A 22,708-nucleotide genomic window follows, 5' to 3' on the forward strand; every position below is an offset into this window, starting at 1 on the left:
TACGCGCAACGGGGGGGATCTCCTTTTTCACTCTTCCTTTCCCCACCTCTTCCCTCTCTCTCCTCCCACCCCCACTCTCTTCAACAAACCTATTAAAGAAGGCTCGATTCTCTCTCAAACCTCCTTCCAACTTCGAAACCTACGCGGTGTTTTTTTATACCTCCCCCCCTCCCCCGCGCTGAGGCATCGAATGGTTCGCCCCGTCCCCACAATGCCCAGCGCGTTGAGCGCCGCTCTCCTTTTGCCCCGCGGAGGCCGAGCCGAGCGGTCAGGGCTCATCGCTGCCGGTAAGTGCTTCATATTCGGCTTTCTCCTCATTTCTGAGGGCTATTTCTGTGTTCTTTTCCTCCTTCTCTGCCTTAGAGAGACGTGGGGTTAAGGGCTGAGAGAGCTTCCCCACTTGTTTAGGGGCTCGTGCCGTCCCAGGCTCTGTGAGGCCTTCAACTCTGTGAGGCCCCTATTCCCCTTATGGAGGAGTATATTTAAAGGCGTTCTGTTCGCCAAACGGGAGGGTATGGGAGCTTTTAGGCCCCATTTCTTTGTCCTAGGAGGGGGGTTTTAGGTCATTTATACCCCATATCCCCTCAAAGAGGAGAGTAGGAGGGGGCTTTAGGTCATTTATACCCCATATTCTCTCAGAAAGGAGGGTAGGATGGGGTTTTAGGTCATTTATACCCCATATCCCCCCCAAAGAGGAGAGTAGGAGGGAACTTCAGGTCATTTATACCCTATATACCCTCAGAATGGAGGGTAGGAGGGGTCTTTTGGGCATACATACCCCATATACCCCCAAAAAAGGAGGTTGAGAGGGGGTTTTATGTCATTTATACCCCATATCCCCTCAGAAAGGAGGGTAGGATGGGACTTCAGGTCATTTATACCCCATATCCCTGCAAACAAGGAGGATAGGAGGGGTCTTTTGGTCATACATACCCCATATACCCCCAAAAAAGGAGGTTGCGAGGGGGTTTTATGTCATTTATACCCCATATCCCCTCAGAAAGGAGGTTGCGAGGGGGTTTTATGTCATTTATACCCCATGTCCCCCTAAAAAGGAGGGTAGGATGGGACTTTAGGTCATTTATACCCCATATTCCCCCAAAGAAGGAGGATAGGAGGGGTCTTTTGGTCATACATACCCCATATACCCCCAAAAAAGGAGGTTGAGAGGGGGCTTTAAGTCATTTATACCCCATATACCCCCAAAAAAGGAGGTTGAGAGGGGGTTTTATGTCATTTATACCCCATATTCCCTCCAAAGAAGGAGGATGGGGGGTGTCTTTTGGTCATACATACTCCATATCCCCTCAGAAAGGAGGGTAGGATGGGACTTCAGGTCATTTATACCTCATCTCCCTGCAAAGAAGGAGGATTGGAAGGGTCTTTTGGTCATACATACCCCATATCCCTTCAGAAAGGAGGGTAGGAGGGGGTTTTAGATCATTTATACCCCTATATCCCTCAGAAAGGAGGTTTGTGGGGGGCTTTAGATCACTTCCATTTCCACATCCCCCTCAAGAAAGAGGATGTGGGGAGGCTTTATGTCATTTATACCGTCCTTGTATATCTCAAAGGCTCTGTTTCCATTCCCAGAAGGAATGTGGGGAGACTTTTGTTTCCTGCTGCTTTCATCTCCTATCTCAGGTTTAAGGAATGGGAGCCTGTGGGGTCCTCAGGCTGTAGGGAGATGGGTGTGAGAGCATCCCATTAAGCTGTGGCTTATCTCCCAGCTCCATCCAGGCCTTCCCCATGCTTGTTTTGGAGCTGGAAGTCATGCAGCACTGAATTCCTACACCATCCTCTCTCCATTAATGGGCAGAGCTTGGCATGGCTCATGCTCTGCATTCATCTCTACTGTGTTTAGGCTCGTGTCCCTTTCACCCTTTCCAGCACCTGGCATCAGCTCATTCTGCTTTATTCTCTCCTCATGCTGCTGTTCCCAGCCCCTCTAACCTTTTTTTAATGCCCGTATTGCTGTTTTTTCCTTCTCTTTCTGTTGATAGCTGACTCAGGATCTACCCAATTCCAGAGCTCTGCTTTTGGCAGCAAGACAGAGCTGAGGCTGCTGACATCCTCTTTTGGGGCTTGCAGAGATAACTTGAGCTGCTGAGGTTGCTGCTGCTGCGTGTCAACTCCTTTTGCCCCCCAATAAAAACCCATGGAGGAAATCTAAACGGAATCAATTCTAATGATGGAGGAGAAAATGCTTTTGCTGGGCTGTGTTCTGTAATTCTTTCTTTTTTTCTCTCCTTTTTCAGGTGTGCCCTATTTCTCTCTGACCTTGCAGGTATGCCTTTTTTTCCCCTATCCTGCTTGCTGTTCTATGTGAAGGTGATCACATCTGTCACACTCCTTCTGCTGATTTCCCCGTGCTCTCAATTGCATTTTCATCGCTGGTCAGCGGCGTTGCTGAGAGCAAAGAGTTTTTAGGGGTTGTAGAGGTTGGATGCAACTGTCGTTTCAAGGTTGGTGTGGAGCTACTTCACGTAGCACCGTGACACGATGGATGTGGTTCCTTTGTGCTGCTCTTTTGATTCAGGACGGAGCCGGTTTAGGGAATTAAACCAACAAAACATCAGTGTTAGGGTTTCTTTGCCTTGGGCCTGCAGAAATCATTGCGTTCTTTTATAGCCTTTGGGGTTTCTCCTACATCTCTTTGTCCATGGGGAGCACAGATGTGTCCCTACAGCGAGCTGCGCTGCCTCCCTGTCCTCCTGCTGCCACCTGATGCTCATTTTTAATGCCATCTCTCTTTGCCAGGGATCTGAGCCGTTCGTAATCTTCCTCTCTGGCTTATGACCTGCAGAAAGCAGCTGTCAATGCCCTCCAGAAATCAAGAGTCGGGTGAGATGTGCTGCTTGAGCTCATCCGAAGAGGCTCTTCAAGATGATGGGGAAACTCTTTAAATAGCTGATTGTGGTTTGATTTCTAGGGGAGCCTGTGTTCAGCTGTGGCACTGCCTTATTGCTTTGCACTGTTGGCATCGGCCTGGCAGGAGCTGAGATTTAAATGGCGTTTCAGCTCTAGTGAAGGAAATCGTGCAAGATCTAATGCAAGTTGCATCTGGAAAGCTGCTGTTTAACATCTTTATAACCTGACTCTGGGGGAGGAGATTGATAATATCCATTTTACAGGCTCTTGGGTTAAGAGAAATATAGTGTTTTCCTGGACAGAGGAGAAGGAATGGATTCTTATCAAGCACTAAACAGAATGGAATTAACTTCCTTTTGGTGGCAACCTTAGGATAATGCACGATGTGCTTTGGTTTTATGGGCTTCTTAAAAGGTAGCTAGATTTCTGGGGATAATGCAGCCAAATAGCTTAAGTCCAGAGCTTATGTTGGATTTATTGAACAACAGTAACTTCAGGCATGAACCTGCAGCAATGGGAGCAATGCATGGATTTGTTCTGGCTTAAAACACTTAGGGATCGTGACAACGGATACCAGAAGCAAAGCTTTGAAGCAGCAGATCAAACTTAGAGGTTGTCTTTTAGTTTTCTTCGAGCTCTTTGTTAGCTGATGGCACAGCTAAGCATCGAGCCCACTTACTTGGGACTGTTTGATTACTTGGCTCTGATAAGTATTGAGAATAGCATTCTCTTTGTAGAACACATGATAGGTTGTTAATGATATCTTCTGTGCATTCAAAGGGAGGAATTAATTGGCTGTTGGTTGTGTCCTTGCTGAATCTCTTGAAACTTGGCCGTGATTCTAAACTATATATTTTTCCTTATTGCTGTCGCAGGAACTAAAAACAGTAAGTACTCTGCGGCCGTCCTATGGTTTGGCACTTGTGGGAAATGGGGCATGAAGACACTGGTGTGTAGCTTGACTGGCGGACAGGTTATATTGCCCAACTTTCAGATTTCTACTGGAACATTATGGCTTTAGACTGCGATAACACCTGCTTTGGGTTATCGAGGTGATCCCAGTAAAAGGGTCTTAAAGGTTTTATTCACTCCTAGCTTGTGTTTTTCCCTGGGGATGACATGAATGAGTGTGGATCTGTAGCCATGCAGCATGATAGACAAATGTAGATCCCTGTTGTTCCATTTAGGAGTCCTTACCGATATGTTTTGCCTCCAGGCTTTAGCTGCAAATTCCAGCTAATTGGAACTCATGTAAAGACTCTTTTAAGGGAGTTTAAAGTATAACACTGCAGTGCTTTGCTATTTTAAACTGTTTATTTCCCCCCCTCCCCATTAAATTATGTCAAGCAAAGCACCTTTGCTTGAGTAAAAGACCTTTTTTTGGGTAAGCTTAGTTCACGATCTCCAGCTCTTGGTTGATTTTCATTGCTGGCACCTGGAGATTCTGAACCAAAGTTGTGCTATCAGCTCCCTCTCCTGGCTTTTCAGGAGCGGAACTCAAACCAATGTAAGCAATGACCTCTAAGGATACTCAAGAATTAGGGCATCCTTCTTTTTTTTTGAGCATTATTTTCCCAAATCAGTGCTTGGTTGTGACCATACCTGATGGATAATTGAGGGCTAACCTACTAACATGGAAAAAAAACAACCAAAGGCAGTTTAATCTCCTTGAGCGACGATTAGTAATTAAAAGGAACGTAACTAAATGCTCAGGCTATTTAAGGTGAATAATAATGGCTTTTGACACTTAGAGAACTTGAAAGTACTGAAGTCTTAATGCATGCCCTCGCTTGATTGAGTCTTGCTGCAACTACATTGTTGTGCTTATCTTTTAATGCTGCCACTCTTTGGAAGATGAGGACCAGGAAGCCTCCCTGCCCCATAGAAAAGGTCTGGGTAGACAAACACAAATACGATGAAGCGGAGAGACTGCATTATGAAAGAGAAGCTACGGTGGCCACTGTAGCCCCAGAGGAGTGCCTGGAGCTGGAGGCTGTCAATGGGGTCTGCCATGATGACTCCGTTGAAGGTGAATACAAAGGAGACCTGAAAAGAGGCAAAAATGGCAAGAAGCAAAGGAAGAGGAAACGTTCTCCCAAACCCAAAAATATGGTCTCCAAGGTAGACTCTGTTTTGAGTGGTTTATTAGCTGACAGCGTGTGGTTTGACAAGCCTTTGTATGATCAAGCTGAGAGCTTGTATAGGCAAAAATTAGCGGATTGTCAATACCAGGAGGCAGCAGAGACTGAGCTGCCTGAATCAGAAGCTGTCCAAGACGTTCCCAAGCCGTGGATGCTACCAACAGCCCTGTCCTGCTCTCATGGCAACCTGAGTGCTTGTCACCACATCGTTCAGGGCGTCTGGGTCAACAAGTTTGACTTTGACAAGGCTGAGAAGGCGTTCCTTGAAAGGTCTCAGTTCTTTGTTCCTCCTAACATCCTCGCCATCCCCTCTGTGTGCTCAGACAGTGGGAACGTCGGGCTGGGAACGCCGGATGAAGGCTATGTGACAGCGTTGCCTACGCCTGCTACACCCAGCTTAACTCCCAGTGTCGTTAATTCTGCTCCCCTCGTTAGCAGCTCTCCTTGCTCTGCAGAGCCCACGGTCAATGGTAAACCTCATGCTTCCAGCTTGCAAGCTCTCGTGTCAGAGGTGTGGTTGGAGAAACCTCTCTACGACGGCGCTGAGAAAAGCTTCTATGAGAACATGTTCGATAATCACCCACCAGGTTCTCCCCAAGCCTCAGAGAACCACCAGAAGGTTGGGGAGAGCCCCGACGTTGGGAAGCAAGAAGGCTCTGAACTCGTGGAGCTCAGCAGGCAGCCCTCACCCACCTCCTTCTTCCTGCACGAGGACAGTGAGCGCGTGTGGCTCAACAAGATGATATACGACAGCGCCGAGTCGCGCTTCTATGCGGCCGAAGCTCTGAAAATGGCAAGAGCTGAAGAGAACGCGGGGATGCCACAACCCACAGTTGTGAAATCCCAGCCAGATGCTGAGGCTCCGAATATGGCTGCACCAGAAAAGAAGTAGGAGAAGTTTACTCCGAGGCGGGAGGGGGGGTTTAAAACACATGCAAAGTTGGGTCAGGATTGAGCTGGAGGCATTTGCATGCGTAGAAGATGAGCATCCTTTGGCGTCTGCGGGACCGAGCATGTGTTGTGCTATAGGGAGAGGTTGCTCTTGGGTTGTTTATAAGATGGGAGAATGGGGTAATTCCTTTAGAGAGGAGGGAGAGTATTGCCTTAGTGATTTATTAAACCATCTGGTCTGCAGGCTAGCTGGATTCCAGCCTATTTGGTGTCAAGGTGTGGTTGGTCAGGAAGAGCTTCCCATAGCTTCCCATTAGAGATGACCTCTGTAGTTGTAAATTGTAGGTAAAACGTTTCTGTCCTTGAGCTGGTTTAGAAAAGCTTCTATTTCTTCAAGTCTTTAGCTCATCTTGAAGCAGGGGCTGGCAGCATTGAGTACTGGGAATGGCTTCAATGCATGTTAACCCATACTGGTGTCTTTGGAATGGATGGGTTGAGGAGGATGGATGGTTTCCAAAGCGCTCGTTCATTGGCTTCGTTGGGTATGTTTGTTGGAGAGCTGATGAGAAAGGGGGTTGTATTGGGTTGGGGCATGATTTGGGTTGGGGGGGGGGGGTGAGTTATTGTATGGTAGAACCTGGTCTTGGTGTGACTTTGTTGTGGTGCTTTGTCCTTGTAGCAGGTGGGTTTCTACGTGCAGCAAAGTGGCCGGATGGAAGCATGTAATAAAGAAAGCCAACAGTTCAGAGCTATGTTAAAGGAAAACTGAAATTGGTTGGAATTTGGGACCTTGTAATGATCAGGAGCTGCCTGACAAGAGTTATGGCTTGCTTCTCTTGTCTTTGGTTTCAGCAGTAAGAGCATTACCCCCTATCTGTCTCATTCACAAGTGGTGGATTCCAGTGTGTGTGTGTGTGTTGAATGTGATCTAGAAAATCCTCCTTGGGAAGCTCTTTGCTGGAAGGTGATGCAGATCAGCTGATTTCTTGTGCCCTCCCATTGCCCTTTTGCAAAATGCAGGCCAGGCAGACTGGGTGGCTGATTAGCCTGCCCTGCTTTCCTAATAGGATCCTGTTTCCTTAAAGCTTTCCACCAGAGGGGGGGGAACTGCTCAGCAGAAAACCACAACCCTATGGGGGTCAGACAGCGTCGTTCTCACAACCCCATTGCAAGCTTCTCACCTGAAAAGCTCCTGGAAACTCACTTCTGTTTTTGTGTCCTTCTCCTCCCTCTGCAGAAAAATGGCAGTTGAATTCCTTGTGAATGAGAAGATCTGGTTCGACAAGTTCAAGTATGATGATGCTGAGAGAAGGTACTACGAGCAGCAAGTGAATGGGCCGGCCGGCAGCTCTTCGCACCAGCAGGTAACGTGCTTTCAGGTGTACTGGAGCCTTAATGCAGAAGGGCTCTTGTCTACCTGGATGTGACCTTCTGCTTTGTTTTCACTCTGAATGTTGCTTTAATCCAAGTGTGAGAGGCTCACTAAACGCACCCCACCTTGTCTTTGTCTCTTGTTTGCGCACCACAACTCCTCCAGCACAAGCAGTGTGTTGGGAGATGAGGTACCCTTGTGAAAGTGCTGTTTTGCTGTGGTTTTGGAGCTACTAAGCTTTACTTGGCAAGGCTTTGGATATATACGATGCTTGACGTTTAAAGGTTGGACTGAATGATCTCAGAAGTCTTTACCAACCTTTATCATCGTGTGAGGATGCCACGAGTCCAAATTAACCAGCAATGACATTCCTCTCTTTGTAACCCCTTGCAATACTGCATCCTATGATGCAGGAAAGCTGCATCACAGCAGGAAAGCTGCATCACAGCAGGAAAGCTGCATCACAGCAGGAAAGCTGCATCACAGCAGGAAAGCTGCATCACAGCAGGAAAGCTGCATCACAGCAGGAAAGCTGCATCACAGCACTGAATTGGGGGGGGAGCAGGTGAAATGGGATCACGGTGCTGCTGCAAACACATACCTTGAGCGAAAGTAGATCACGCAATTCTTAGTCCCAAACGATTGCCTTTTAAAGCGCAGAGCTACTATAACCTATTCTTGCAATGTATGAAAAGGCTGTTAACTGCTTATGCACTTAGCTGGTGATGTGCAAAGCTGCTTAGTGATTCACGTGGCTGCCCTGCAGGTGTTCTAGGGGAAGCTTCTGGCTTTTTCTCACCTTTGGGGTGAGAAAGGGGGGAGAACAGCTTATTTTGTGCCTCATAAGGAAATCTCTGCTCCAGGAGATGGCTCTGATGGAGATGCTGTAGTGTTCTTGCATCTACTTCTATGCTAAGGATGAAGATCCAGGGGTACTTTCAACCTGTCTGCAGCCTCCACGTGGGTTATCCCATATGGGTTAGCCCATGTGTCTGGGCTGTATGACAGAGGCTTGTGGGCAGTTTGATATCACATATCTTGCTCTTGGGGTTACAGTCTGGAAGAGACGAGGAGTCAATGGATCACGGAAAGTGAGTTTATGTATTAGGAGGGGGGAAATAATCCCCATTGAATCAACAGGAAGATAAAGAGGGGGAAAAAGCCACTGTGTGTAGCTGTACCCTGGGATTTACCTTGCTGGCTAAAAGGCTTTTAGTTGGAGTTGTCATTATGCTCAAGGCAAGAAGTGACAGGTAACATAAAAGCAAAATAGAAGGGCTGCCTAATGGTAGATCTTGAAGGAGAGCAGGGAGGAGACTCAGCCCTCAGCCTGCAAGCTGTGCAGGGTGAGAACAGCCATTGAAAAGCCCTTATAACTGGGTGATCTCTGAACACGTGGTCTGTTGTGACCAGCTGTGTGCTGCTTAAGAACCAATCCTCATTGAGCAATACATTAAAAGAAACCCTTCCCCTTTTTTTTTCCCCCTCTATTTCCCCCCTTGTTTTAAACCTCCCTGACCCAATTTCTCATGTTACCTATTTAATTTTTTTTTTTAATATATTTTTTGTATTTTTTTTAAAGAAAAACCTTGGTTCTTTCTGCACTGTTTGCAGGAGAACGGAGCCAGCACGATCCTCCGCGACATTGCCAGAGCCAGGGAGAATATCCAGAAATCACTGGCCGGAGTGAGTACCCCAACTCTCACCAACTGGCTACCTGCAACCATATTTAGCTGTGGTGCAGAGCTCTTTATATGTGAACACGTCACAGATGGTTTGGCTCCTTATTTTTGTTTTTGGAAGTCAAAGGAGATGAGTTTGGTGTGCAGCTCTGTGTACCACCAGCATAGAGCCAATCTAACCAAGAGGAACGGTTGCTATCAAGAGTCCATCCTGCTTGCTGGCTTTAAAACTTTGTATTTTGGGATGAAAATTCTTCAGCTCCATCTCTTTACTTGTTTTTTTTTTTTCCTTAATGGGTGTTTTAGAGTTTGCTCCCTCAACACTTAACAGTTCACTGCTAAAACAACAACCTTGCTGGGCAGCAAAGCACTGAGCTTGCCAGCAGAATCAGTCTCTTGGATGGGGGGGAGGGGGGGATACACTGAGCTGCCACCTTCTCTTTCCTGATTTGCTTTTAGTTTTAGGGTATGTGCAAAAAAATGGTGTCTTCCATCTGCTGCAACGTGGGAATTCATTCAGCCTGGCTGCTGGCTCCGAGTCTGGACCCATCCCATAAACTTCATTTCTAGAGGTGTTTTTTTTTTTATGCTGATAGGATATAACAGGCAGCACTGTTGTAATGTTTTCAGCTGGTAGCTTAAATTGAAAAAGCTATTTGGTTTTATGGGCGAAGAGAAAAATGGAAGGGAGGTAGAATAGAACACGCATCCTGATTTCTGACCCCTCACATACTTGAGCGTATCTTCCACCTGAGGATATCCATCCTTCACCTGGATTTATTTGGCCTCATAAGTCCCCTCTTGGGAGTCACTTCTAAATCTAAAGGGGGAACTCAGTACTTTTGGAGGGGACTATTTCCCGTTCCTCCTTAACACAAGCAGTGAGAAGCTGCCTATTTGGAGTTGAATACAAAGGAGTTGGGGCTGATTGCTTTTCCCCTGGTGATCTCGCTGTGCCTGTGGAACTCTGACATTACAAAAAGCAACTTCTCCAACCGCTTGTGTGAGTGATCCAAGTGCTAAGCTGGAAACTTGGATGCGGGAGCAGTGGGGTTGTATTGAAAGCAAGGCTGCCTGGGAAAGGGGGGAGCTTTGCTGTGGTTGGATTGGGTAGTTATGGAGAGCAGCATTGGAATCACTGGGGAGCTGGGATGTCTTATGAAAGAGGAAGGAAGTGCTTGGCAACTTTCTAATGCTAATTTCTGACTTCAGCATCAATATTTCAGCCAACAGATCAGGGAAGCAGGGGAAAACAATGCTCTGTTTTGGGCATTCAGTAGGAATTATCAACCCCTTTCTAAGACTTTCATCTAGGGCTTCAGTGAGGCAAATAGGTGGGGAAGCGAACCATCTCCAACAAGGCTTGAAAAGCTTGTTGTAAATCAAGTGTTTTAAGACCTCAAATCCAGCCAGATCTAACATCAGTTTCCCTCCAAAACAATGCAGATTGCAGGAGCCAAGACCTGGATATGATGAGTGGGGCCAGGAGACCTAAATACAAATCACCTGGCAGTGCTGCTGGTCTGCCTTGCAGGTGTGTTCTCATCTCACAGAATGGCTTGTGGTTTGCCAGAGGCTGAACTCAACCTGAGATGCATCTTGTCCTGGTCTGTGCCTCTTGCTTAGTGAGAAACGTGTCAGCTTGGGTTAGCCAAGTCTTGTTATAGGGAAAGCTAGGAGAACTGGCAAAGCACCAGCCCAAAGCTAGAGAACAGCACTGAGAACACAAAGTACTTTAAAGCCCAATGGGAGTCCAGTGCTGAATATCAAGAGCTGTTCTGTTTCCTGTGAAGAAGATTGGGGTGGGTTTGAGGATTTAAGGCAGGGATTGAACCACAGCATCTCAAAATTGAAACCTTGCTTGTTGCAAAAAGCAGCTTTTGAGTTTTCCAGGCTTGAAGGAAAAGCACTGTTCTATATATGTGCAATAGGGAAAGCATCGTGCACCCCTGTCTGCTCCCCAAGTATGTGGTTACCTGGAAAAGCCAAGCATATGGCAGTGGTCTCCTCCTTGATCCTACTTTACAGATTGTGCCTTAATCTGACCATCCTTATTTCTTTAGGTTTTTTCAACACGTGGCCATATCCAGGCCCTGGAACATACAGCAGTAAACCACATTTGGGTCTTCAGCTTCCGTGTATCAAGTTAGAAGGACTGAGCAGTTGAGAAATCAGCCAGAGAACCATCAGTTTTTGTCTCTGAAAGGGGTTATTTTTTGAATCTTGGCCAGGCATCCCATAAGAAAAAGGCCTGAAATTCAGTTCTGCAATATGTTGTGGGTGGAGCGATGTGGAAGGGTTTGGGTAGATCCAGAAAGAAAAAGCACGAAACTCTGATGCAGGAAACATTTGTTTGCACATACCTTTTCATCCTGCTTTGCATGGTCATCCCTTGCTTTCAGCAATCGCTCCAGCTGACATCTGCTATACATCACTAATGCTTTTCCCAGGCCATGTTTTCAGGCCATGGCGTTGAGACTTCAGGTGGTGAGATCTTATAGATGAGGTTACGAGGCACAGAAAGGAATGACTTGTCCAGCATCATCAGCAAGTCTGAGGCCACGTTCAGAAGCCACCCAGGATCCATCCTGCTGGCCTTAGGCAGGTGAAAAAGCATCTTCTATTTACAGGCATCATTTCTTTTTCAGTTTGGTATGTGGCCAAACCTGTTGTATTTCCTAAGCTCAGGCAGGCTGATCTGAAGGAGAGAGGAAACCTGAACTCTTACATGCAAGAAATAGGTTTGTTTTTTGTATGAAGCAAGGAGTGCTTTGGGAACAAAGTGGAGAGCCAACCTGTGTGTTATCCAGCCTGGGATGCAGCTGGTAAAAGTGCATGCTGTGCTTTGTAACTGGTTTATACGTTAAGGGAAAGGGCTGATTCCTTCAGATCCTTCTTAGAGGGAAGTGCCAGCTTTCCATCCGTGTCTATTAGCAGCTCTGAGCTGTTGAAGTCCAGACACAAAGTTGTCTTTCAGCTGTTAATGAAGAAGTGTAACCTTTTACCAGCTTTTCTTCTTCATCACTGTTCTTGTATGTCAATGATAAGTAAAAGTGCTTTTTTGGGGGTGGGGATGGGTATGACTCCTGCCTGATTTCAGTCTTTGTATTGGATTAACTTAAGACATTGGCCCTTAGCATTAAGGATGATGTATTTAAAATAGGAAGAGGTCAGATAATGAGCCCGCTTGCAGTTCAATGTTTGCCTTCGGCGCCTCAATCTGTCGTTCATCTGGTGCAAGGTGGTGAAAACCAACACCATTGAGTTGTTGGGTGTTGTGTTGCCTTCCCAACTCTCTTAAGAGGTCATCAGTGGTAACTGGAAACCTGCTAGGAATCTTATAGCTTTGCACATGTTTCTGCCTGTGGGGGTATCACACCACGCATGGACAGAGTTAGCTGAGACTGGTGTGTGTTTCAGTATTGCATGCATCTGTGACCTCACAGGTGGGGAACTGACAAAGGCTTTACTCTGCAGGCACTGAGACACAAACAGCAGAGCTCATGGATGGCTGTTTAATGCAGGCTTTGTTTGGTGTGGAGTTGGTGTGATGCTGGCTTGTTTTTTGGACCACATTGCCCACGTTTGGATCTGCTTTCCTGCACTCTTCCAGCATGAGTGAAATGCATTTTCTATCTTCTTTGTTGAACCAAACGTCCCCCCCCCCCCCAAACTTTTTTTTGCCCTTTCCAGCAGAAGACAGTTCCACGTAGTAAAGAAGCTCCTGCCCGTCCAAAGAGGCAGTCAGGCCGCTCAACTGTAAGTCCTCTCAGCATGAATGGAGCTGGTTGGTGTGATAACGAGAGGAAGCTGCAGTGCAGACGTGGGTCAGCTTCTGGTTCTTGTCCATGAGGAGCGTTTATCCTTTTTGGCACGTGGTTGTAGCTCAGCCAAGGGGGTGTTATGAGCACAGCGTTTAGGAACTGCAGGTCTATGCTTCCATTCCTCAGCCTTTATTGCCTGCAAAGATGGATTTCATTGTGGTTTTGACCTCTGGTCCCTTTGGGATGGATGGGAAAAGGTCTCTGACATTCCTGCTCAGAGCGTCTCCCATTGATCTGCATGTCCCATAAGAGAGCCCTTGGGCTTCATCTTAAGTGACTGCTTATCAGCTATGACTGAAAACAACATTATTAGGTGCCAAGAGCACTTGGAGAAACACTTTTCACTGTTGCATTTAGGTTATAAAAGGCACTTAAAGCACGAATGACTGTATCTTCTATTATATATACACATATATTTGCTGGTCTGAAGTTCCAGAGAAGTCCTTTTTGCTGTTAAACCAAATGCTTTCGAAGCTGGATCGGTACAATTGCTCCCTCAGGGTGTATTTAAAGTAAGTTCAAGTTGCTTTGAGAGGATCTGAAGGCTGGATGATGATGTTAGCAGGTCATTTCTGTGCTCTGTGCCTCAGCTCATCTGTAAGAGGAGACAGCTGCCCCATAGAAAAGGGACCTAGGGTGATAACTTTCATAACCTTCTGTGTTCAGTGGTGGTCTGAGACCGCAAGGAACGACTTCATCCTTTGCTCGTCATTGCCACGTGAAACTTCTTGACATTTCATGCTGCCATATTTTCTTTGAAGCTTTCATGTCCATGTTTTCAGCTTAGTCCTCAATATATTTTATCCCCCCCCCCCCAATGTTTGACTCTGCTTTGTTTCACTGAACCGCTGAGCTTTGGGAGTAGGGTTGAACACGTTGGTTTCAATTCCATTTTCCTTGTTGCAGAGCACGAGTTCTTCTGGGCCTGCTGATCAAAATGAACTTCTTTCCAGGATCTCTCACTTGGAGGTAGAAAATCAAAACCTTCACAGTGGTAAGTAGCAGAATTTGCTATCATACAAGCAGTCTGGTTGGAGTAGCTTACCTTAAGTTGAAAGCTGATGCACAGTCGACAAGCTTAAGCTTCTCCCCCTATACACACACACCTCAATCTCCTTGCAGTTGTTGCAGATCTCCAGAAGGCCATCTTCAAACTGGAAAGTCGCCTGAATGCTCTGGAAAAATCTACCTCCCATCAACCATCCCCTGTTCCGCCAACCCAGGTGAGTCACATCCGAGTGCTGCTTTATTGTCACGACGTGTCACTTCAGCTTCTAAGAGCTGGAGATGGAGGATGGAGATTGAGTTAATCATAGACTCACCAAGGTTGGAAAAGACCTAAAAGATCACCCAGTTCAACTCTTCACCTATTACCAATAGCTCCCGCTTAACCACGTTTGTCAACACAACATCCAATCGTTCCTTTGAGTTGAGATGGATGCGGCTTTTCCAGCAGCTTCAGTAGCTGCCTTATCATTCCCAAACCAGTACGTGTGTCATAGTATCATATCATAGTATCTTGTGAGTTGGAAGGGACCTTAGAGATCATCGAGTCCAACTCCTGGGATTCGAGCCCTCTAGTGTAGCAGAGCAGCAGTTTTACCCCTTGCACCACAAGGGGGATTCGAACCCGGGCCCTCTGGTGTTGCAAGCGGCGGTTCTAACACCGTCATGGTTTTGCAGAAGGAAATATTACACCTAAAGTCAAACCAAGAAGCTCACAGGTCCCTTCGGTCCAGTGTCCTGCGTTGATGGCTGTTGGCCGGTTCTTCACACCTTCATAGAATTAGCAGCAATGGAGGAAATATGTGTTCTTTCTCTTTATTTCTCCGACCTTCCTTTATTAGTATAAGCTTTTTAACTGATATTATTATATAACTGATATACCTTGCGTGCTGTGCTTACTGTCTTGAGCAACGTGAACTCTTCTCTCCATTTTTTTTCCCTACTGCAAACTTGAACTCGCATCAACCTCATGAAGAAAGTGGAACCGTTCGGTGTTCCCTCCAAGAAAGTAGAGCTGCCATCTGCAAAGAAAGCTGAGCCGGCTGCTGCTGCAGAGGAAGATGATGACGACGACGACATCAACCTTTTTGGCAGCGATGATGAAGAGGAAGATCAAGAGGCTGCCAAAGTGCGGGAGGAGAGACTGCGTCAATATGCAGAGAAGAAGGCAAAGAAACCAGGCCTTATTGCCAAATCTTCCATCCTTCTGGATGTGAAACCGGTGAGTAGGTGAAGTGGGAGAGCTCCCGAGTCAGGCTGCAAACCGTCTCATGTTACATCTGAGTTGAAGGCTTGACCTGCACGTTTCCAAACAAGGGTTCCGGAGTGAGGTGGGATAATACAGCCTTTGTGATGTTCCAAAGCAGATGTGTTGATGTAAGAAGAATCTCCCCTCCTATCTGAAGGGAAGAATCCATTAGCAGAAGGGTTGCGTGTGATCCCAAAGAGTCTCCTCTAGCTCGTATGGTTCTGTCTCTCATCATTCTCATGTGACCTCAAAGAAAACATTAAATTCCTTCTCCCTGCTTTTACAGTGGGATGATGAGACCGACATGGCCAAGATGGAGGAGTGCGTGAGGTCTATCCAAATGGATGGGCTCGTGTGGGGAGCCTCTAAACTGGTCCCAGTAGGTTATGGCATTAAGAAACTCCAAATCCAGTGCGTGGTGGAGGATGACAAAGTCGGGACAGACATCTTGGAGGAGGAGATCACCAAGTTTGAGGACTATGTAAGTATTCAACTGGTATAAAAGCCGTTTTCGTGGTCTTTCTTGCTCCTCACCCAGCCCACTTGGAGCAACTCCTGCTTTATAGGCTCAACGTGGGCAGCACCAAGGTGTGGGGATTGCATGAGTTTATTAACCCAAAGAACAACCTCGGTAACCTCTTGCTGCTGCTCTTGTTGTGTTGCAGGTGCAAAGTGTCGATATTGCTGCTTTCAACAAGATCTAGAAGCAAAAACCTATCCTCCCTGATATACTGTAACTAATAAAAAGAGAGATCAAGGAGCGCGGATTGGATGATTGATGGCTTTCTCTGTTAATTGCGACTGCCCGGGATTGATACGTTGTAAGATGTCAGACCTGAACAAGAGGATATTGTGTTTCCTTCCGATACACTTTATCAGGTCCTTTGCTTTGTGAGGAACCAGGCTTGTGCTTAGTCTGACCTCTGCAGTAAGAAAGGGAGGTGACACTCAATGGGGTGTCACGGTGCCAAAGTCCAAGGTCCAGCTGCCAACACCAGCTGCAAGTGGGAGGCACTGTGTGCCCTGTAGCAGCTTCCATCCAGCCTTCTCTAAGCCAAACAAGCCCAGTTCCCTCAACCTTTCCTCATAGGAGAGGTGCTCCAGCCCTCTGATCACCATAGTGACCCTCCTTTGGACCCACCCTACATCCTTCCTGTACTGCAGGGTCCCATGCCTGGTTGCACTACTGCAGATGGAGCCTCACAAGAGCTGAGTAGAGGGGGGGACCATCACCTCCCCTCTCCCTGCTAGGCCCTATTTACCTCACGTCTGTCCTCCCAGCGCCACCAAGCCCTCCCCATCTACCTCCCTAAGCCAAATGGTCCCCGTGTCCCCTTTCAAGCCACCAAGTGTGTGCCACCAGCTGTCACCCCCAAGCTACAGCATGCCCCACTGTCCCCCAAATGAGGCCCTGAGTGCCTCCTATGTTGCCACCAAGCACCCTCTGTGTCCCCTCATAAGCCACCAAGTGCCCCCTATGTCCCCCCAAACCACTAAGTGCCCCCCATCCCCAAAAGCCACCACGTCCCCCCTTTGCCACCAACTGCTCCCTTATCCCCAATGTCCCCTCGGAGCCACCAGCTGCCGTCTATCCCCAATTCAATCCCCCCCCTCCCCATATCTCCCATTCACTCTTAAGCCACCGCATACCCCTATTTGTCCACCAGGTGTCCCCACGTCCCCACATCCCCGCCCCTTTCTCTCCCATGCTGCTCCGCTTTTCTCCCTGCCCAGCTCTTCCGATGGCTCCGCTGGCTGATCTCTACCACCTGACGATGGCGTACGCTTTATGGCGGACGGGGAGACACCGGGACCCAGCGACCGCTGAACTCTTCTTCCGTCGGGAACCTTTCGGTGCAGCCTTCGTGGTGGGAGCGGGGTTGAACCAAGCCTTGCGTAGCCTCGGGGCTCTCCGTTTCTCGGCTGCGGGTGGGTCGGTGGGACGCGTGGATGTCCCTTAAAGAGGGACTTTGTGGGGTTCGTCATTAAGACTTGGATTGGGGACGGGGACATCCCGAGTCCTTTTAGAGGGTCGTCGTTAGGACGTAAGGGACGCAGGGAGATCCGTCGGAGGGACGTGGCAGGGACAAGGATGTGGCTTGGGGCAATAGGGACGGCCCTTAGAAGGACGGGGGACTCCTCAAAGGGGGACAGGGGACTCAACAGAGAGACCTGTGGGACACTGGGGCAGCCCTTGGGGGGGATTGGAGGGACAGGGGCAGCCCTCGGGGGGACACCAGAGTCCTGAAAGGGATTTAGGTGACATGGGGGCATCCCTTTAGAAGAACTGGAGTGTCTTCAGTAGGACCCAGGGGACACGGGGAGGACAAGGGGTGGGCTTCAGAGGGGCTTAAGAGACAGAGGTCTGGGGTGGTGATGTTGATATGTCCCTTAGAGGGACAGGGAACTCCCTAAAGGGATTTGGAGGAGGGACATGGAAATGTCTCTTAAAGGGATCTGATGGGGAAAGGGACGTCCCTCAGAGAGACCAGGAGACCCCTTAGTAGCACTTGGGATTCCACCAGAGGAACTTGGGGACCAAGGGGACATTGGGGGAGTCCTTTGTGGGGCTGATGCCCTACAGGGGACAGAAACACAAGCTGACATCCCTACAGACATCGCCTACTTGCGCTCGGTGCTGCCCAGCACAACAGAGGATGCCTTCTTTGATTACCTCTGCACCGTGGATGCCTCTGAGGTGACCGTCACGTCTGTGCCTGAAGGCTCCGTTGTCTTCTCCAGGGTGCGACCCACAGCCAAGCATCCCCATGTCCCCATCTCTGGTGTGTGTGTGGCTATGGGGATGTCACCATGCTGTCCCCGCAGGTCCCGCTCCTACAGGTGAAGGGACCACTGCTGGTGGTGCAACTGCTGGAGACCACCTTGCTGTGCTTGGTCAGCTATGCCAGGTAAGGGACCCTACAGCTTTTTTGGGGGCTCTACAGGGGAATGTGTTCATCGGGGCTGTTGTCCTTGTATTCAAGTGGAGTTGTTCTCCAAGCAAACCACGGTTCTCTTTGTCATTCCCAATGTTGTACCAACTGTTGGCCCTGCATCTTGGCTGTGATTGAGTTGCGGTGGTCCCCAAGCAAATGATGATGCCATTTGGTGCCAACATGACTTGGTTTGACTTGGCCTTTCCAGCCTCGTGGCCACCAACGCCGCTCGATTCCGCCTTCTCGCTGGCCCGGAGATGAAGCTGATGGAGTTGGGTCTACGTCGTGCCCAGGGTCCAGATGGTGGACTTTCTGCCTCCAAGTATTCCTATATTGGAGGTGAGTGCTGTCCTACATACCCATGCTGTGTCGTGGTCATGTTGTCACCCCTCATTCCTCCTCCCAGGCTTTGATTACACCAGCAACATCCTGGCAGGGAAGCTCTATGGCATCCCAGTGCGCGGCACCGTCGCCCATTCCTTCATCATGTCCTTCAGGTCGCTGGAAGAAGTGAAGCCCAGAGTGAGTGCTGGTAGATGGGACAGGGATGGGACACTTGATAAGACCCTGGGGATGGGACATCCCAGGTGTAGCTGTAGGCTTAGATGTCCCCATAGGGAAGGGAAAGGGGTTTCACATGGTATGGGGTACATGAGACCCACGCTAGAACTCATTTCACCCACTGAAGCCAATGTGATTGATTCAGTGCCATCACTGATGTCCCCAAACAGGTCCTGTCACCGCTGGCAGGTGGGGAGCCCATGGATCTCCCATCCCTGGCCAAGTCATGGCTGCAGAAGGTGTGTGAGCTGCTGGGGATCCCCGGTGACAAACCCAACCGTGGTGAGCTGGCTGCCTTCGTGTCCTACGCCATCGCCTTCCCACAAGACTTCCAGGGCCTTCTGGACACCTACTGCGTCATGAGGTGGCCTTCCTTGCTGTGTCCCCATCTTTCATTGTCACTTGGTGCAGGACATGGAAACTAATGCTTCTCCCTGCCCCTGTCAGGAGCGGTCTACCCAATTTCTGTGCTGTAGCATTGGCCTTACACCAGTTGGGGTACCGCGCCATCGGGGTACGCCTGGATAGCGGGGACCTCATCCAACAGTCCAAGGAGACCCGGAGGGTGCTGCGTGCCTGCGGTGCTCAGTGAGTCCTGCAGACATCCGGAGAGCATCCCCTGCTTCTCCGCCCCGGGTACCCACACATTTGAGTGTCCTGCTTCTGTGTCTGTTAGAGTGGGAGCCCTCGCTGCTCTGTGGGGTGCTCGTTGGCTCTCAGAGCCCCATAACCTAGGACTTGCTTTCCTGCTCATTCTCCTGCTCTTCTCTTTCTTTTCCAGCTTCCAGGTTCCTTGGTTTGGTAGCATCCCCATAGCTGTGAGCAATGATATCAACGAGAAGAGCTTGGAGGACTTCATCCGAGAGGTGAAGTTGGGGCTGGAGCAATGGAAGGACAAATGTGACGGTCACTTTCCTTTGACTCAACCTTTCCTGGGTGGGAATAGAAAAGAGTTTCCACCTGGAATGAGTGGGTGGGATGGACAGATGGACACCAAGAGGCACCTCGGGGCAAAGCAGCCCCTGACCTGCCCCATGGCTCTGGTTTTAGCGTGAGCCTTAAAAAATAAAAGGCTATTGATGGTCATTGTCTTCTCTGTTATACCAGGGGAGTGAGATTGACATGGTTGGCGTGGGGACAAACCTGGTGACGTGTCCCCTTCAGCCGTCGCTGGGTTGTGTTTACAAGGTAGGAGTGGCAGCTCTGCCCCACTTGGCTTGGGGATGGTTTGAGGTTGTGGGGTTTTTTTTTAATGATTTACTCAGTTATTTCGAATCAGACCAGAGCTCTGCATGGTCTCCCACATCAGTGTGAGCTGGTATAGGGTCATAGAAGATTGGGAATGACCTTTAGGATCAAGTTCAGCTGTCGAACCATCACCACCTTGTCCATTAACCGTGTCCCTAAATGCCACATCTACCCTTTTCTCGAAAGCCTCCAGGGATGGTGTTTATGTGAAAAAATAAAGTGTACAACCCCATCCCTTCTTTTTCCACAGCTGGTGGAGGTGAATGGCTCTCCATGCCTGAAGTTCACAGAGGAGGAGGAAAAGATGACTATCCCAGGGATTAAAGCAATATATCGGCTCTACGATGCTGCTGGTGAGCTCCACTGTGTTGGAAAACTCCTGTCTCATTGGCCAGCTCTTCTTCCTGCTCCATAATCCTGTCACTAGTGTCACCTGCTGGCACCTGACCCTTCATCCCTACAGGTCATCCCTTCATGGATCTCATGGCCCTGGAGAACGAGCCCTCACCTAACGTGGGGCAGGAATTGGTGGTCCACATCCTGGGGAGGAGAGGAGAGGCCACCAAAGTCAGGCCGAGTGCTGTGGAGCCCCTCCATCACATGTACTTGAGAGATGGACAGGTCAGAGGCAGCTCTCCTCTCTCCCCATGATGGGTTTGGGTCAGGAGGGGTTCATGGTGGTGTGGCGGTGGGTCTGTCCATGCCGCATGTGAGGTGAGAAGAAGCCATCAGCAATGCTGGCAAGACACATTGCCCCTTGGGGATGGGATATCTCCATGGGAAATCCCATTTGCCAGCAGAGGGATGAAGTTTTGTCTTATGAAGGTGAGTTTTCTTGGTTTGTCCCATGGGAGTTTTGCAGCACGAAGCCCAAGATATTCTGCATGCAAGAAACTGTCCTTCATTCAGCTGCTCTACTGAGCAAACATCCTATATAGGGACAGCCTGGCTGTGTTCTCACTGCTAATGAGGTGCCCTTCTAATGAGGTGCCCTTCCCTTGTTGAGTGAGGGCCTAGGTAGGGTGGTGGCCTCTTGCTGAATCAATCACCAGTTTCATCTCATTGTCCCACATCCCTGTGCTGCCCGATCTTGAGTTGTTGGCACTGCGTATGGACGCTATGATGTCTCCATCCCACAGGTGTGTGAGGAGCTGCCCAGCTTACAGGAGGTACGGAGCCACGCACAAGCATCCCTCAACCTGCTCAGCCCCGTGCACCGCCAGCTCCGTGACCCCCAGCCCTACCCGGTATGTTTTCCCCCTTATTAGGCACGATCCTGGTCCTACCCAAATCCTCCTGCCCCCATTGACCTACAGCGACCCCGTGGAGCCAGACTCACGGTCCCCTTTTGCTTCTTCTCCAGGTGGCATTAACAGAGAAGCTGCAACTCCTCTTCAAGGAGCTGCAGCACGCTAGCCAGTGAGGGGTACCCCCAAATCACCCCCCAGCATTGAGACCAGCATTTCTGCTCTTTGGAAGACCGGGTGATTAATTTGGATGGTTCTAATGGTTCTGCTGCTCTGAGGACTGTGCAGGAACTGCAGGAGCTGCCTGTGGTCCCCTCACTGCAAAGCTGTGGACAAAGGAATGGGACAGACAGAGCTAGGAGGTGACAAGGGAGCCATGTCCAGCCATGTCCACCGTGTTGCTTTGGGAGCGATGCGTTTTCTTCCTTGCTGACCTCAGTGGCCCTGCCAGCCCTGTGCCTTCAGGTGATGACAGGACTGATGTCACCCATCACCCAACACTCAGCAGCAGGCCACGTCCTCGTTTTGTGGCATCCTACACCTAATTCTAGCACCAAAGCCTTTGGAATGTCAATGCCCATGGGAGTACCCATGGGCCAGCAGCAACGAGTGGAAGTTTTCAATCAAATACCATCCGGAAACGTTGCACGGAATGGATAAAAATGTCAAAGAATAAATCATGTGCCTTTCTGAGCTACGTGTGTTCTTCTCTAATCATGTTCAGGTTTGTCACAGGGAGGTACATTTAAATCCTTTTTGCTGAGCTTTGGAATTGTGCAGCCAAAAACGGAGCCCTGCACTGAAAAGACTTGTACCCATTCCCAGCAAAAGTCTGGATAAGAGATGTTGTGTATTTGGGGTGGTGGCTTTTTTTTTATATGTTTTTTTTTTTTTCTTTACCCATTTTTAGATCTTTGCGGTGCTTATGGAAAAATAACCAACAAAACCTGATTATGTCCCTCATTAAAAAGCATTCAGGAGCATGGCGCTCACTGCCGGGCCTGTGGGGTTTGTATTTCATCACTTTCAGAGAGAAGAAAACACTTCTTGTTATTAAACTTTGTCCACAGTACTATGAGAAGAGGCTGCCTTGAGTTCTTCCATGATAACAAAGAATAATGTTAAGCAGATAAGGCAGCATGACAGCAGGGTGCTCCATCCCATCACCACTCCATGGGCACAGAGGAGAGCCAGTGGAATCAGCCATCAGATCTCAAGTTCCTTGTAATGATCCGTTGATAGATCTCTTCTACTCAAGAGAGTCTTCGCACTGCTTTGGTATCAGGCATTCATCATGGGTGCATTAAGGCTCAATAAAACTGGAAGAGTTTTTCTTCTTTATTGTGCATCGATGGCTGTGGCTCTCCTATACAAATGTTAGCTCGCCCAATGGCTGTTGAGATTGGAAGGCACCTCTTGATGTCATCTGGCCCAGCCTCTTCTCAGACTCCTGGAACATTCTGCCACAGCAATGCTTCCTGATGGGCACAGCGAGCTCCTGGTTACCAGTTGATCTCAGTCCCTCTTGGCCTGTTGTTGGGCACCACTGGTTCCATCCACTTTGCTGCACCCTACAGGGATTTATGGCCATGGATAGGATCCCCTGAGCCACCTCTGCTCCAGACTCTCTTCCTCTCATAAGGGAGATGCTCTAAGTTCTACAGTGTCTATGTGGCCTTCC

The 22,708-nt window shown here is 48.8% G+C and overlaps 2 protein-coding genes across 13 annotated transcripts; both read left to right on the forward strand.

Annotated features, from left to right (window-relative positions):
* Positions 1-183: 183 nt before the first annotated feature.
* On the forward strand, positions 184-15,802 carry EEF1D (eukaryotic translation elongation factor 1 delta). 11 transcript variants are annotated; one of them, XM_072330678.1, is made up of 11 exons: positions 243-287; positions 2,259-2,287; positions 4,726-5,900; positions 7,141-7,267; positions 8,890-8,961; positions 12,651-12,716; positions 13,688-13,775; positions 13,904-14,004; positions 14,763-15,008; positions 15,322-15,516; positions 15,701-15,802. In XM_072330678.1, exons 3-11 carry the CDS (start codon positions 4,726-4,728, stop codon positions 15,737-15,739), a joined length of 2,109 nt encoding a protein of 702 aa, XP_072186779.1. In that variant the 5' UTR covers positions 243-287; positions 2,259-2,287; the 3' UTR covers positions 15,740-15,802. The 11 variants fall into 11 exon arrangements, with proteins under 11 accessions (XP_072186786.1, XP_072186788.1, XP_072186789.1 ...); XM_072330685.1 differs by lacking the exon at positions 4,726-5,900 and having other exon boundaries at positions 184-287; XM_072330679.1 differs by lacking the exon at positions 12,651-12,716.
* An 885-nt stretch (positions 15,803-16,687) lies between these two features.
* On the forward strand, positions 16,688-21,723 carry NAPRT (nicotinate phosphoribosyltransferase). Of its 2 annotated transcripts, none has more exons than XM_072330692.1 (13): positions 16,688-16,889; positions 17,651-17,778; positions 17,862-17,944; positions 18,180-18,310; positions 18,378-18,493; positions 18,703-18,896; positions 18,980-19,120; positions 19,314-19,398; positions 19,640-19,720; positions 20,031-20,133; positions 20,244-20,401; positions 20,920-21,027; positions 21,144-21,723. In XM_072330692.1, exons 1-13 carry the CDS (start codon positions 16,742-16,744, stop codon positions 21,201-21,203), a joined length of 1,536 nt encoding a protein of 511 aa, XP_072186793.1. In that variant the 5' UTR covers positions 16,688-16,741; the 3' UTR covers positions 21,204-21,723. The 2 variants fall into 2 exon arrangements, with proteins under 2 accessions (XP_072186793.1, XP_072186791.1); XM_072330690.1 differs by having other exon boundaries at positions 16,690-16,964.
* Positions 21,724-22,708: the final 985 nt, after the last annotated feature.

The sequence above is a fragment of the Excalfactoria chinensis genome, chromosome 2, assembly GCF_039878825.1.
Source record: "Excalfactoria chinensis isolate bCotChi1 chromosome 2, bCotChi1.hap2, whole genome shotgun sequence".
In the NCBI taxonomy this organism is placed as follows: Eukaryota; Metazoa; Chordata; class Aves; order Galliformes; family Phasianidae; genus Excalfactoria; species Excalfactoria chinensis.

Coding starts and splice junctions, on each gene's coding strand:
- EEF1D (XM_072330678.1), top strand. CDS start 4,726: ATGAGGACCAGGAAGCCTCCCTGCCCCATAGAAAAGGTCTGGGTAGAC. Junction 12,717..13,687: donor GGCAGTCAGGCCGCTCAACT/GTAAGTCCTCTC, acceptor TCCTTGTTGCAG/AGCACGAGTTCTTCTGGGCC. Junction 15,517..15,700: donor TCACCAAGTTTGAGGACTAT/GTAAGTATTCAA, acceptor GTTGTGTTGCAG/GTGCAAAGTGTCGATATTGC.
- NAPRT (XM_072330690.1), top strand. CDS start 16,742: ATGCTGCTCCGCTTTTCTCCCTGCCCAGCTCTTCCGATGGCTCCGCTG. Junction 17,945..18,179: donor TGCTTGGTCAGCTATGCCAG/GTAAGGGACCCT, acceptor TGGCCTTTCCAG/CCTCGTGGCCACCAACGCCG. Junction 18,494..18,702: donor TGGAAGAAGTGAAGCCCAGA/GTGAGTGCTGGT, acceptor GTCCCCAAACAG/GTCCTGTCACCGCTGGCAGG.